The 16673-nt window shown below is 43.1% G+C and overlaps 1 protein-coding gene across 1 annotated transcript; it reads left to right on the top strand.

Annotated features, from left to right (window-relative positions):
- The first annotated feature begins 4326 nt into the window (after positions 1-4326).
- LOC121697649 (dual specificity tyrosine-phosphorylation-regulated kinase 4-like) lies at positions 4327-16154 on the top strand. The gene is made up of 14 exons (XM_042079267.1): positions 4327-4434; positions 4706-4763; positions 6617-6757; positions 10645-10785; positions 10919-11039; positions 11147-11310; positions 11811-11947; positions 12029-12169; positions 12464-12602; positions 12711-12792; positions 12894-13066; positions 13173-13233; positions 13341-13470; positions 13632-16154. Exons 1-14 carry the CDS (start codon positions 4397-4399, stop codon positions 13957-13959), a joined length of 1854 nt encoding a protein of 617 aa, XP_041935201.1. The 5' UTR covers positions 4327-4396; the 3' UTR covers positions 13960-16154.
- Positions 16155-16673: the final 519 nt, after the last annotated feature.

Consider the following 16673-nt stretch of genomic DNA (forward strand, 5'->3'; position numbering starts at 1 on the left):
CACAAACATACCATAAAATCCTCAAATTGTGACTGGGGTCTTTTATTTACTTAGGCTGCGCAAAGCACAGGCCTTTATTTGGGGCAGGCTTGTATTCGAGGCAGGCCTTTATTTTTTTATGAGGCTTCTGTTGTAGAATTTTATTGAAATAAAGTAAAAGGCTACTCATAAAATAATAACTGGCCAGACACAACTTCATGAACAATAACAAATTAGCGTAGATAACAGCAAGTTAAGGATTTGTTTTTTTCTAAGGTGCGTTTTATTGTGAGATGCGTTTCGTTTGGAGCGGCTACCAAAAGCAGGTTTTCGGTTTGGTTTGGGATTTAATTTACTTTTAAGCAGTTTGATTAAATTGCTAAATGAGCAATGAGCACAGTGATGAGCACTTAAATCTGGAGGGTATATTTGATGGTTCACTATTAAGTTTCATGTAGTTGAAAGAGTGTCGGGATAGGCGCTGATTTATGTTTCCATCGGTGGGTGCTCAAACAATTAAATGCCCAATAGGCCTACCAACGGCCAACTCCCAAAATAAACCTCATGCAAAAACATAGCACATGAATTGTTGCCATGTAACTTAACTGTGTCCTCCTCCTAACTAGTCCTGCTGTATGTGTGTGTGTCTGTGTGTCTATGCCTCTGCAGGGGTGCCATCATATTATACTTTTCACTGATGAAAGGTATTTGAATAACTGTAGTTTGACCTCATCTTCAAATGGGGCTCATTATGCTTTCATGCCCACACATCTAATTCATCTCACACTGAAGAAAAATCTGTTGGTTACATCTGGCGGTCAGAAATACATAAACATGGTGAAGCAGCCAAAAGCTACTGTGTGGCTTTGTTTAGGAACCACCTTCAGAATCGCATCAAAAGGTGCTCCAACTATAGACCCTTTCAACAAGGTAAACAAAAACAATGCTTAAACGTTCTATTTGGGCCCCAATCTACTTCCTCTGCATTAAGATAACATATGGAATGTTAAAAAGGAAGTCTTGTGGGGCCAACTATGATGCTGATAATGGAACTCTCTTGAAAGGGTCCATAGTCGGTTTTGTATCTAGATTTAAGACTAAACTGTTCTCATATGCTTTCTATTACAATTAGCTACTTCCTGATGTCACCTTACTGAACTCTGCATCCTGGTGGCAGTGACAACCAATCAACTAAACGCAAACTGCATTTCATTGGCTTTGTACTTGTACTCTGCACAATGACAATAAAGTTGAATCTAATCTAATCAGAACCAGAATGGGCAAGTAGGCCTATGTTTACACATAAGAAAATCGAATTCGGCAGCCAGTTGGTGACTTTTGCCATTCAGAAATATATACTTCACATACAATACAAAAGACAATATATTGTAGATTGTGTACAATATGCTGACAGGACAAGTAAGTAAAATCACACGATGTGAAAGACAAACAATAAACATACAGTGCAGTGTGGTGGTGCAAACAAGTTGATTAAGGTTTATTTATATGATGATGGTGGCGGCATGGAGCCTGAAGACAGATGTCTGGTAGTGATGCTGTTCAGTAGCAGCTGCCAGTGGTGTGAAGAGTCCTCATCTTTGCCAACTTCCTGATTTGTGAGCTATACAAATTATGCTTGATTCTATCTGCCTAACTGTTCATTACAATCTTATCCTGTTTTGTGGATACTCCAAACCAGCTACTGTACGAAGCCTTTGGCTTCCCAGCCTCACACCTGTCCAATCATTTCATGTTATCAGTGTCCATCTTGTTTTGTGCTGAGTTAGCAGTGCCATTATGGAAGGTGGAGATTTGGGCTTTTAGAAACTTGAAATTAAATCTGACTGCAGACCAACACCAAAATGATCTATAGACTACCGAGGACTTACAAAGAATAATGTTCACATTCATCATGTGTAGATTTTAATGATTATGATAACTCTCTCTCTCTCTCTCTCTATCTCTCTCTCTCTGTGTTTTGTGTATACATACCGATTTCCCCATTGTCAAAAACATAATTATATATTTGTGTTTGTTTTGTTCACAGTTAATGAGAATCAAGCCCAACACTCGGCACCATGATTGTCCAACTGCAGTGTGGATAGCAATAACCATGGTAATGAGAGAGAAGAAAATCTTGCACTTGTTTGTGCATAGAGACAGTGTTTGCATATAGTCTATTCAGGAAGTGCTTGTTGACCTACACAGTTCATAAAAGATGAGATAAAAGTGATTTCTGTTACCTTTATTGATATTCCTCAGGGCTAAATGATCACAAACGAACAGTTATCCCCTAAATCATCCAAACAAAGAAAGGCTGCTTCCTTGGCACATACTGTCGGCAGCACTGTGCCAACACAGCACTGACGTCCTCCCTGAAGGAAGATAAAGATAGTGCTGTAGATGAGGACTACCTCCCCCAAAACACACCCGGTAGCAGTGATTGTTCATCACCTCAGAATATGATTAAAAAATGAGACTACCTATATTCTTTCAGTCACTCATGTGATATGCTTTATTTATTTTATTCAGACTCAGAGAGTGGATCAGATTTCAGTGAGGAGAACGAGAGCGAAGAGGAGGAATGTACCATCAAGAAAGAGCCGAAAAAGAGTAAACAGAGCAAGGGCAACAAGAAAACACCCCCTCCAAAGAGGGAAAAGCAGACCCCTAAGGCTACCAAATCTAAAACACCAGCCACAACGACAGGTAACGCTCAAAGGTGGAACAGATACAAGAAATACTGTACAAGATACATATTACAAAGTGTCCCTTTTAAATTAACCTAAAGTGTTACTTCATTCCCAACTACTGTTATCGATCCCCGACCAGTGAGAACGGCTGAAGTGCCCTTGAGCAAGGCACCTAACCCCTCACTGATCCCTGAGGGCCGCTACTGTAGCAGGTACAGTAGCTCACTGCTCTGGGTTAGTGTGTGCTTCACCTCACTGTGTGTTCACTGTGTGCTCTGTGTGTTCACTAATTCACGGATGGGATAAATGCAGAGACCAAATTCCTTGTATACACAAGTATACTTGGTCTAGAAACCTGATTTACATTTACAAAACTCCCTCCAGCAGCAGAGGTCTGGCAAGCCCCACCATCAGTCTAAGTCCAGTTACAACCAACACTGCACCCGCCCTGAAGAAACCCCCCGCTACTCCCCCCATGTCAAGCCCTGTACCCTCCACAAGTCCAGCTGGAGGTAGAATTCCCAAGTGGAATCCTCCAGGTAAAACTAGAGGGAAATCATTAAATGATTGGCCTTAGATACTTGTTATTGAGTTGAAATGCCTCCCAGTTTAGGCAGGTGTTTCAGCATTTGAAAGATGTGATTTAATTTGTTTACTTGTATTTGTGCCCACAGGTCAGATTGGAAGAAGTCCTAAGGCGCTGCAGTAAAGTCTCCCGGTCAGGGCCTACGTTTAGGACTCTCCCGTATGGCCAGGGTGAAACCCCTTCATCCAAATTCTGCGGCTCACTGATGGCTGGCATCCAGTCTTCTGATATTTTCAGCAGCCTACAGAACTTTATGCCCCCATAAGTAGACCATCATCTGGATGAATATCTAATAGCCAGACCATTGAACACAGTAGGCTAATAGCAAAGGTATTGAAGCAGCTCCCTCTGCTGGATTCCTAAAGAATTTCCACGCGTCTGGCCTATGTCAAACTTTGTATGTGTTGTCGGTTCATTTAATACCAGCATGTTGAATTTAATATGTAATGTCAATGTTTTTTGTCTGGCCACTTGTAGCCTATAGGGGCAGCCGTGGCCCGTGGCCTACTGGTTAGCGCTTCGGACTTGTAGCCGGAGGGTTGCCGGTCGAACCCCGACCAGTAGCCGTGGCTGAAGTGCCCTTGAGCAAGGCAGCTAACCCCTCACTGCTCCCCGAGGCCGCTGTTGTTGCAGGCAGTTCACTGCGCTGGGATTAGTGTGTGCTTCACCTCACTGTGTGTTCACTGTGTGCTGAGTGTGTTTCACTAATTCAGGGAGTGGGATAAATGCAGAGACCAAATTTCCCTCACGGGATCAAAAGAGTATACTTTATGGATTGAATGGAACATTAAAAATTAATTTGAGTCTAAAAGTCTTATAACAATCGAAGACGGCAGTCTTGTTTCATGAAGATGAAGTTCCCAGGTGTGCGATGTGTTGCTTGGCATTTAGAATGATACCGATAATGACGACTTGGAATTCTAACTGAACTGACTTAAAACGCTAGCCTCGGCCCAGAGCTCTGCCCAAAGGTCCCGTTTGACGTTGGATTGTCTGTTGCTTTATGACATCACGCACGGTTCATTATGACATTGTAGGCATATCAAATAGGCCTAATCACCTTGCAGAGATTGCTTCATTGTAGCTTTGTCGCTTTCATGAGCAAGACTACGCCGAAGACTTCTTTTCTAAGGCAAACATGAGTTCCGGGAATCTCGGGGAACGACCCCCAGATCGGTGAGTAGGTTATAATTTAGCCTAGTATGAATATTTGTGGTATGATGTTAATATTCATTTTAATATTAATATTTAATATTAATTACATATTAATAGTTGAGAATTAAGTTCTAGGTGGATGTCCGTGAAACAGGTCCACGTTCAATTATATTGAAGTATATAAGCCCAATGACGTGAATTAATTAGCCTAAATAGTTCATGGTATCATGGCCATAATCTGACTGAAATGTTCCGAGAACCTAACTACATTTCTTTATATGTTTCATTTTAGCCGTAAAACTGCGAGAAAGGAGAAAGAACTAGACAAAGCCCTGCCAGTTCTGAGCAAGGTATGTGAACATAAGCATACACTTAGTTAAATGGTTGAAATAGGAATGGACTTTCCTCACCAACAATTTGGTGAAATGTAGGCTAATCTAGACTGCTGCACATAGTCAGTGATTTGAATGCACTACATGAAATAGAATATGTGAATATTTTATATAGGCTGGGCTAAAAAAATAACCTATCAATAGGCAATAAGGAAAGACTATGATTATACCTTACATAGTGAACAATATTATTCTAAAGGGGAACTCAGGCTGTGGCTTGGGCCTTCCTGGCCAAACTGCCCTGGGGAACCTCATTTAGCTGCTCAGAGCCCCACATTGTATCCCTAGTGTTCACTGAGCTGAAGAACTATTTGGTGACTGGGCCAGACTACCCCACCTACAGTAATAATAATATTATTAATAATAATACCCACTTCTGTGAACTGTGATAGATAACTACAAAAACTTTTACATTCTGAGTTGTGTTACTAGTGTTTATATAATCAGTCATGAGCACAAGATGGCACCACACAACGGCAAGTCTGAGGATGTCTTCTATTTTTGTTAGATGATTATTCACCTGCATACGGTTCTAGTGTTATGGCCTCAAGAAGATGCCACTTCACTGCACTGCCAAGTGCTGTGGAAGAGCATCCAAGCAGTAGCACTTGTAGAGAGTGAAGAAGTCAGAGTGAATGGGCACAAATGGAGGGTGAACAGAAAGCACCCCTACTGTGATTGAGTGTGTAACTTAGAAACCAGTTCAATTCCTTTATTTTAATAAAATCAAAGCATGTCTTGCTTACCTTTTAATGCACAAGTCACCGACTGTAGGCCTACATTATATGAAAAGTTGAACAGTTCACATAGGGACTTAGCATTTGCATTTAGCCGTAGTTGATTAGGCTACAGTTTTGCCACACCCCAAATTAATTTGAATTAGTGATGGAATGAATTTAAACCAGGGTCTGGTTAGAAACGATCAACCAGCTTTCCACGTGACGTGCGCTACTGGATATGGTCACAGTCGGTCTGTGGCCTAGTATCAGCAGATCAAGATCGCATAATGGATTACACACAAGTTTTGTCTGGACTAAAGAGACTTGTGACTTTGTACGAGGTGTGTGTTGTTTTCGTGATGTGCCACCTCACACTAGAAGCTGTAGGCCTATTCGCAGAGATAATTCTGTAGTTTATCTTATTTGTGACAGAGTAAGTAGCCTAATGAGTCCCGAACAGGTGGTGTTTTCGAAAACGCGTCAGTGGATTGCCCTCTTTCCATGGAGTAACGATAGGTGATTTTGGAGTTGAGTTTTGTATCCTCTTGTGTATCGACAGTGCGCTTCTGTCATTGCCACACGATGTCCGATCTACATGTTTGGATTCATGATTTCTGATTGAAAACACGCTGTGCTTGAAAGAAAGAACCGTTAATTCGATGTGATATAGGCTTTGTGAATTGTTTATTATAGGTCTACTATTCCTTATATTATAGTTGTCATTGTGTTGGGTCTTTTTTCCTGTATTGTAAATGTCTGTCTGCCGTTCATTTGATCACTCAGCTAATTGTATTCTGTAATTCCTTCTGGACTTGTGGTATTTAGCAAGCCACATAAGCCAAAAAGTTTATCACAACCCATTGTTGGATAACCTAAAATTCTGTTGTAAGGATAGTCTACAAAATATTGCACAATGTGTCTACTGCGATTGTAGATTGAAGATTGATATTAAAAGTCTTTATTGGATGGGGTTGAATCTGGTGAGGACAGTGCTGGAAGTCTGTTTCAGGAAAGTGTATGATGATGTAAAAATGAAATGTGCACATTTTTTTCATGCTTGTGTGTGTATGCACCTTTTATTATTTTTTACAGCCGGATGAGTGCCCTCCTGGTCCCAAACCCCACGCTGGGACTTCGGTGACTGGCTTGCATGTGACATCTGGGGAACGGCTTCGATTTAGCAAACCCCAGAAATCTGGTATACGTATGCTATCTGGTAGACCCTACCAGCAGGTGAGGCCTTTCTCATTCATCCTCACAGAGAGTGTCCCCTGGGATGCACTTGGGGATGGGCGACCCCTCACAGAGTAGGAATTTACCTGAAAACTGGTGTCTCTGCCCATGACCCAACCAAAACCACCCCTTACAACCCCACACACACACACACACACGCACAAAGGGGACATTTGCAGACTGTTACACAGCAGTTTAATCAATATAATTTAAAGCAAATTACCTGCTTTGTGAGGGTAAAACACATTGACCACTTTGTTCTGGTTGTTATGGTGTCAATGGCTATTCTATATATATATATATATATATATATAATGTAAAGCAAAAAGTACTGCATCGGAGCCGTACCACCAGTGTGTGCAGTTGGGGGTGGACGACCCCTCACAGAGTAGGAATCTACCTTAGAACTGGTGTCTCTGCCCATGACCCAACCAAACCCACCCCTTACCACCACACACACACACACACACAGGGGACATTTGCAGATTACACAGTAGTTTAATCAATTTAATTTAAAGCAAATTACCCGTGTCGTGAGGGTAAAACCTATTGACCACTTTGCTCTGGTTGTTATATGGCATATATGAAGTCAATGGCTATTCTGTATATGTAAAGCAAAAAGTCCAGCATTGGAGCCGTACCACAGTTTTGACTGTATGAGGGCACACCCAAGTGGGCAGTACGGCTCTACAGTAGAAGCAGAAATTGAGGGCATTGGGGGTGAGCCATACTATACACTGTGGCCTCATTGAGCCGATTGCTTACCTTTTAATGCACAAGTCACTGACTGTACATTATAAGAAAAGTTGAACAGTTCGCATAGGGACTTAGCATTTGCATTTAGCCGTAGTTGATTAGGCTACAGTTTTGCCACACCACCCCAAATTATTTTTACAATTTACAATAAGTTTGTTTGTTTATTAATATTAATATTTGCATATATTTGAATATTTATTAATAATATTTTTACCATTAAATGCCTTCAGTAAGACCCATATTGGTATCAAACTTAAGTTGTTCTGTCCACCAGAGGGCAGTGTATCAGTCAATGTCAATAGGCAGGCAATGATGTTTTCAGAAGAAAAACACACCGTCACGACTGGTTTTTTTTATTAATATTTTTTTAAATTATTAAAAGTCAGACCCTGGATTAAACACAAACAGTATCCACTGTTGCTGGTTGTCCGTGGTATTTGACGTCATATTTTGTTCGTGCAACAGCCTAGTCACTTCTTTGACCTGAGGGCCAGTCATAGCAGACATGGCATAGCCCCCCCCCCCCCCCCCCCCATATAATTATCACAAAAGTTCACAAAAAGTTTCAAAACATGCACATCAGAGGACTGCTTAAATGTAAAATATAATTACAATAGTTTCATTGCTTTTGCATGGTTGCATGATGCTTGCATGAGAAATAGTTCTCAAAACAACAGCAATTATATGGGTGCCATTTTTTGGGGATGTTTCACTCATGCATGCATCATACACTTTCACTCCGCGGCTCTGCGGACCAGCAATGTCCATGTTGCGGACCGGTGCCGGTCCGTGGCCCATAGTTTGAAGGGAGCTTGCCAAGGAGTTGCTGAACATGTGAGACACGGGCTAACTCTGCATCGCCCTGACTTGTCTCCAGAGACTGGAGCATGCCTATTAGAGCCCGAACTCTCAAGACGAAGTCACTGAAGTGTTTGGCATCACCTGAATGAACAGGGGGGAGATTAAGCATTGCACTGATTTCTTTTAAAACTAGTTGATGGGGCTGTCCATACCTCTGCTGAAGAGCAGCCAAAGCACGCGTATAGGGAAGGTGGCTTTGTGCATAAGCAAGAGCTAGACGGCATGCAGTTTCCAGCTTCAGATGATCAAGCAATATATGGTACTTGTACTGTTCAGGTTCATCTTGAGGGAGCAGATTAAGGAGAGACATTTTTAGCATGGCAAACTCTAAAGGGTCATCGTGGACAAAATTAAGAAAGGAGGGTGCTTCAATGCGTGATGAATGTACCCTTGAAGCTACAGGCAACTGAGTAAACAGGGGAGGTGGACCTAGGTGTTGATGATGCACATAATTAGAGGCCTGAGGTTGATGGGGCACGTAACCAGGGGCCTGAGGTTGATGGGGCACGTAACCAGGGGCCTGAGGTACGTAACCAGGGGCCTGAACATAAGGAAGTCCCGCTGGCGCAGAGAAATACCCATGAGAGGAACGGGCAGGTAGAGCTCCACCTAGTGGTTGCTGCTGAGGTAGTTGAGGAGCTAACTGGGAACCCGCAGGAGGACGCGGGTTGCTGGATGGGACCAGTATGCACAGGAGGCTCTGGGTGTAGCTGGAGTTGCCCTGATCTGGGTAGGACAGGAGGTTGGGTGTACCGTGGCCCAGGAGGTAGTAGAACCGGGTCACAGGGAGGATGTGGCAGAAAGGTAGCAGCATTTATAGGAGGCACTAAGGGTTGATTTTGCAAGGTGGGTACTCTAGCCTGATAAGGGTCCAACTGTCTCCCAAAGGCAATGTCGTGGTGGGCAGGCAGAGTGGGATGGGGAAGAGGAGGGGGAGAAGGAAGAGGCTGCTCACCTAATGCTACTGGGGAATCACTAATAAGAATAACCTGTGCAGGCTCTGGGCTTCTAAGCATGGAGGCAGGAGGTGGTGGTAATGCTGATAGGTGGCTAAGAGGAGGAGGTGATTGAGCGCAGTATTCTGCTTGTGTACAGTGGAATATTGTGTTCACCTAAACAAGCACTTAACTCCTGAACTAAAGGAATATCCTGGCGACCAGGCGTTGAAGCCTCAGAGGCTGATGACATACAAACAGGGTTCTGTTCACAACGCTGCATTCTACCCTCTAATGCATAAACATTACGTCCTAAATCATCTATTTGGGACAGCAGTTCCTGTTCCTGCCACCAGGGGCATGGCAGAGTCGAAGTCTGGCACCAGGGGAGCGGATAGCCCCGCAGCTTGCGAGTCCCCCACTGCTTGAGCGCCTTGGCCTGTGCGGGGATCGGTGGAGCTGTAACTATATCCTGCATATTGTGTCTGGTAGTCCAGACGTGCAGGTGGATGCCGGGGTCTTGCAGATTTCCGTTGATCAAGGGCTTTCTGATCCATTATATCCGTCATCTCCGGCTCACGAAGGACCATGTAAAAACTGTATTGTCTCTTGCGCCAATTCTCTATGGATGTGACAGACGTAATGGTGTAGGCCAGACACGAGCCCCAGGCAGGAGTAGAGATATTGTGGTTTACTGAAGATATTGATGGACAATGACAGGTTGAACAGGTTGTACAATCGGAGATGATTGCAGATGTGGTTTGTTTACAATAAAGAAGGAAACAAAAAATCCAATGAACGAATCAATGAATGTGACTAATATTTTGTCACTAATATTTTACCGGTCCTCTGTCAACTACAGTTGGATGTTCAGCTCTGAACAAAATCGTTCAGGAATTATTTCAACAAAAGCGAAACGTGCGTAATGTTTCATTTGTCCCCCCAGGTCGGGATGAATGAAACAGGCATGGGAGACAAGAAAAGCATAGGCTACAGTTTAAACTAGCCCAGGAGCAGGCAGGCATTTTTTATGAATATAAATATGCAAAGCAGTGGCACCTGATTTCAAACACATAAGAAATACCCACGTTGAATGCTGTGCCTGTGTGCGCCTACTTTATTGCTGGGAAATAATTCCTCACACGTTTTTTGCACCATGGTGAATGTTAAATTCGGGAATTTTATTGTGGTTTACCGTTACACCTACAAACTTTGTCTTGCCACTCCCTTCTAGGTGTTCCCTTTGCCTGTACACCACAGGGACGTTTACAGACTGAAGGAGAGTTATCAGTCACCCATTCACATTTCATCTGCATCTCTGTCTCTTCCCCTCAGCACCATCTTGGCACATTTCCTCATCTGGAGAATAAGCCAGTGTGTCGTAACCCCCAGAAGACCAGCAGCCATAAGGACATCCTGCCCCGTATTGCTCCTGTTATCCACAATACTCCTCCTGTGATCCCACCACCCAGCGCTGTAAGCATGTCAGGGTAGATACATGTGGAAAACTGTCAGGGTTTTCACTGGGACTGTCCATCTTTCACTATATACAGACAGGTAAGCCCAAGTGGAGCTGTGTTTGACTGAATCTGAGTCTGCCATTACACAGGACGATAGGCCTCGGACCTCGAAATTCAGGTCCACAGTGGAGAATCTTCCAGAATGCATCAACAACAGGCAAAGTAGAGTTCCCTACAATGGAGCAAAGTCACTGCCCCTAACACCAAGAGGTACAGAGAAATTCAAGTGCATTGGGTGATAAAATACAGCAAATATCTCTGTGAAGACTGAGTCTCTCTGACAACTGATGTTTCATTTGTTAAATGTTTTTTCACAGAGGCACTGAAAATATTCAGGGATAAGCTGTCGGAGTTTGAGCAGGAAGAGATCATTAACTTTCCGGATATATACTACCTTGGTCTCGATGCCCAGAAGATCGAAGCAGTTGAAGGGGCTCCTCAAAACAATGGCTTTGATGATGAGAATGGCGAGTACATCAAGGTATCCTGTCCTTAGAACTGTGCAGATGTCATAGGCATCATTGTTTCATTCCTTATAAGGTGTACACATATTCAGTTGTTAAGTCCGACGTCATGGGCCCAACAGCTTTCTCCTCAAAAAACGTTGACTAGCACAGCCAGCCGGTTTTTACGCAACTTGTAAACCTTATCACCATCACCTCAGTTTAGTGAGGGTTAAACAAAATCGGTTAACTTTAACAGAGTAATTGCTGTAGCTGTGCAGCCAGATGATATAATCAAGGGTGACGCCCAGCCTTCCACGAAAAATAGTATTTTATTAGGTTGAGTCAACAAGTGAGTACAATTTTCTTAAAGGCTACTCTGAATAGCGGACAACATTTTTTTATTTTACTGTCTATAAAGAAAAACGAGCGGCTCTGAAAGCCGTTGGACCCGGAAAGATAATTATCAGCCTATTATTGCATCAATACTTAGGTGTGCACTGTCATGAAATATTGTTTTTCTTTATGGATATTCAAGGTTTTGCATGATCACCTTCAATACCGCTATGAAGTTCTGGAGGTAATTGGAAAGGGATCATTTGGTCAAGTCCTGAAATGTATGGATCATAAGACCAAAGAACTGGTTGCTATTAAGATTCTTCGCAACAAAAGGAGGTAAAAAGACTCCATGTATATACTTTCTATAGTTGAATACATCTTTCTATTATGTTATTAATTCATGTGCTTTGGGCACAGATTGAAGCACCAAGGCCTAGTGGAGCTCAAGATCTTGGATCTGTTGCGCAAAAAAGATCGGAATAACCACTTCAATATCATCCACATGAAGGAGCACTTTATGTTCCGTGATCACCTATGCATCACCTTTGAGCTCCAGGGGTAAGGCTAGTGGACTTCTCATTAGTTCACCACATGTGAGAAAGATGGTGACCGAAGATGATTAGAGCCTCCAGAATAAGGTCAAAATAATCAGTGGCAAAACATGCCAGAATTTGCACTTGATTACTGTAATGTAATTTTTTCACTTAGCTTTAGTGGCCTAGAGGAAAACCAAAATACACTGGCTAAATGGATATTGCTGATGTGTTATTGTTGTTTTATTGGAGCACTTAGCACATGCAATGTGACTATATACTGTACATCTAGAGTCACTACTTTTTTTCATGATTTTAGGGATAACCTCTATGAGACTATAAAGAAGAACCGCTATAAGGGCTTCAGCCAAGCAACAGTCCGTCGCTTCACTCACTCCATCCTTAAGTGTCTGCAGGTGCTTCGTCATGAGAAGATAATCCACTGTGACCTAAAGCCGGTATGCTATCATTGCTCCCCATCAACATCAAAAATGTTTGTATGATGAAGAATGTCCTGCCATTACTGTTCATGATCTCAATGCTGAATTGATGGGTGTTTGTTGCAGGAGAACATCGTTGTTACCCAGAACGGCTCGCAGAACATCAAAGTGATCGATTTTGGATCTAGTTGCTTCGATCATGAGAGAGGTGTGTGAGGCACAGCCCTTCCCTGTTCGTCCTCTTCATCATCCCCACAGTCTAGTCTCCCTCTCATCTCACCACTTACCTCTGGGCCTTCTTGTCCGCAGTGTACTCTTACATCCAGAGCCGCTTCTACCGCTCCCCTGAGATCATCCTGGGCTGCAGCTATGGCATAGAGATTGATATGTGGAGCCTTGGCTGCATCATTGCGGAGCTGTACACCGGCGTGCCACTCTTTCCTGGAGAGAATGAGAAGGACCAGCTTGCCCTCATCATGGAGGTACTGTCTAACAGCAATTGTTCTGTGTATGTAACGCAGGTTCTCTATTTTGTGAATGAGTGCTGCAGTTGCATGTCATGATCGTTGAGGTGTGTTTGTGCCGCAGGTGCTGGGAGTGCCTCCGGAGGAGATGCTTCAGGCTGCGCCTAGGATGAAAAAGTTTTTTGGTGAGTTCCTGATATCAGGTGCAGTCATGCTACAGGACATGACCTGAGGAGAAGATGGCCCCATGAGAGTTTGTCCGCATGTAAACTATGAGCCTTTTCTCCCCCAGAGCCTAATGGCAAACCAAGGCCCTACACAAATAGCAAGGGCAAGACCAGAAAAACTGACTCCAAAGATCTGGCCAGCATTCTGAAGACCTCTGATCCACTCTTTCTGGACTTCATCAGAGGCTGCCTTGCGTATGTATCAGTGCAGTACAAAACATAGAATCCAAAATGAGACATGATAAACATAGGGCAACACAGGGCAGACATAGGGTAGACTGAGGGATATGGTGGCATTTTATTGTTTTTAATTATGCTCACATATAGATTCTTTGACATTTCACTACCTTATGCAGCTGGGACCCAACTAAGCGTATGACTCCGGATGAGGCCCTTCAGCATGATTGGTTTACGGAGGCCCAAAACAGGTGCCGCACAAGGATCCGTACCTCCAGGAAGACAGTTGAGGTCAACACCCCTCCCCAGTCTCCCAAGCAGGCGCCCGAAAAATCCATCCCTCTGGTGGCCGGGAAGTCCATTAAACCGGTGGCCAAGAGGTCAATCATGCTGGTGGCCGATAAGTCTCACCGTCTCTACTCTGCTAGGTCCTACAAGCTGGGCCAAGCAGGAAAGACCGATAGGCAGAGCCCCGGGAGAGACAAGCTGGCTTCTCTGGACCACTAATCTGTACCAGGTGCGACGGCCTGGAAGTATGCAGCGGAGGGAGCAATCAAGGTCCCCAGCAGTGGTGGCAGCAGGTGCAAGGTGGCCAAACCAAAGTCAAACCCATATTATCATCCCCTCCCACATGGATGCCACAACCCTTACTTCAGACCTGGATCTTAAACAGGTCTGGCCCCGCCTCAACTGAGAGGCAACAACTAGGGATGTTTTGAGGGTGGTAAGGTGGTATTCATTTGCTCATCCTTCTCGTGTGTATCCTTACATTCTTGACGCTAAGGGCCCGGATCCACCCAAACTTCAGGAATATTTGGACACACAGGAGGTATTGACAACTTAACAGCTAAGTTACCCCTTGCCCTCAAACTGAAGCCCTTCATTAGGCCTACTGGCTATAGGGTCAAGGATGATGCTTGATTCGTGTGTGTGTGTGTGGTCAGGAAATCACAGTGCTATCACACTGCCTCCTGGCACACCTCAGCTCCCGAATTAAAAGTGCTCACCTTTAAACTTTAAAGACCAAAAACATCATGTCAGTTGGTAACCTGGTGGACCATGCTGAATGACATGCAATGGTTTGTAGGAAATTAATTGGATACACTTTGGATATTCGGCCACCCCTTTCTAAATTTCTTACCATGCTCCTAATGTTGCACTTTAGTACTCATTGACATCTTGAAGATTTCAAAGATAGTAATGCAAGTATATTGGTGCTCCTGAGCTGAAATATTGAGTGCAGACACACCTTTGTAAAGTAAGTCAGCCTGCATATATTACCCACAGCCTGAATTAAATCACTGAGCTGTATTTCTAACCTCTACATTTGCATGAATGTACTTGTGCATCTGTTATTAACACCCAAGGGAGCAGATCTTAACCCTTAACTTTCTCACTATAATTCTGTTAGCCTATCTGTTGCAACTTTGCAATGATTCTTAGGAAATTATTTGGATAAATAATTGAACCAAACCTTCATACCATGCACCTAAAGCAGAATTATAACATTGAGTGTGGATCACTTCAAGGGATCTACGCACCTTTGTAACATAATTAAGTCTTCCTTTATCATTGCATGGATATATTTGAACATCTATTATTTAAACATGGGAGTAGATATTATCCCTCATATACTCATCTACTCACAGTAATTCTCTACCAAAGATGCAGAGAGCACTGCCTAAAATTCCAGATTGATGGTACAAGACACTGAATGCTGAAGACATTGAGTGCAGATCAAGCGCTGGGTTTACGCACCTTTGTAACATAATTCTGTCTTCATTTGTTACCCATCGTCTGAATAAAACCACTGAGTGCGGGTTATTGTTTTGACCTACGCACCTTTGGTTTCGATTAGAACATCTTACCCATTGCAAAGTGCTTCAGAATAATCTCTGACTAATTTCTAATCAACTTCCAAAAGATCTGTCTCAAGTATTGTTGAGCATCTATTATTAAAACACAAGGAAGCGGGTCTTAACCCTGATCTGCTCACCTACTCACAGTAATCCTCTTAAACATTGAGTGTGGATTATTCCTTTTGATCTATTTTGACCTTTTATTTTTAATCTAAGGACTAAATCTGAATAAATCTATACAAAAACCAACCTATATTCCTAATGAGGCTACCTGTTAGAAAGGTGGAGGTGGATATTTAGAATATCTACTTTCTACTCCATGCACTTTTGATCACATGTAAGCAGACGTAAATTAGTCATGATTTGCTTTGTGTGTCGGCTCCATCTAGTGACATCTAGTAGAAATGTTCCTGACCTGAGTGATTGTGACGTGATGTGACGTGAACAAGCAGCATCATTGACCTTAAGCTTTTACCAAACCATCATTATAGACACAATTTGACGTCCCCCCCCCCCCCCCCCCCCAAACTCCAAAAAAAACACTTCATCATAGACCAAATCCAAATCAAACTTTGATTCATCCTCGCCTCTGCCACATATTGTACTTACCCAAACTGCCATCACATTGGGACTTTGCCTACAGCACTGCAGATAATGACACCTAGACTGTGCCTGTTGGGCCCCTCTGCGCTTGACCATCATGACAGACTCAATGGGACCTCCCCATTAGTCCCCCCAATACCCCCATCTCTCCCCATGGCACCAGCCATACAATTCACTTAAAACAACAGTTCCCCATAGCCACCCATATCCCATTCTTCCCTAATAAATGACGAGCATGCAGTTGGTGCCCATGTGTTTTTCTTTTAGGTGACTTTGATTGCCTCCTTCCTTCTGGTTTGATTTCCCCCCCATAAAACAATTGTTAAATTGGATATCGGTATTAGCAATACCTGTGCATATTGTGTGTCATACATATGTAATTATATCGTGTGTAAATATTTATTGATACGGTATTTGCTCATCATTGTCAATTGATTGAATTCATTGATTGTGTCTAAATGGATTTTTAAGCCATTTCCTTTTTCCACCCTTTTGTAAGAGGAAGTTATAGTTGGAAAACGGGTTGGAAAATCAGCCTTAAATGTAAGTATAAATTTACCTTGGAGGAAGCGTTAGGTAGCACTTTAGGTTTCTGATAAACCAGACACATTGCCACTGCAGGAACTTAGCAGGTGGCATGAACATTTACAGGGACGAACAGTCCCCCAGCCAGACCTTTCAGCCTTTCTGTTTCCATGGCTGTGCAGGGACTGTGAACTTAAATGACAAGAAATATTTTACTCTCAACCCATTCTGGGC

This window comes from Alosa sapidissima, chromosome 22 (genome assembly GCF_018492685.1).
Source record: "Alosa sapidissima isolate fAloSap1 chromosome 22, fAloSap1.pri, whole genome shotgun sequence".
Classification (NCBI taxonomy): Eukaryota; Metazoa; Chordata; class Actinopteri; order Clupeiformes; family Clupeidae; genus Alosa; species Alosa sapidissima.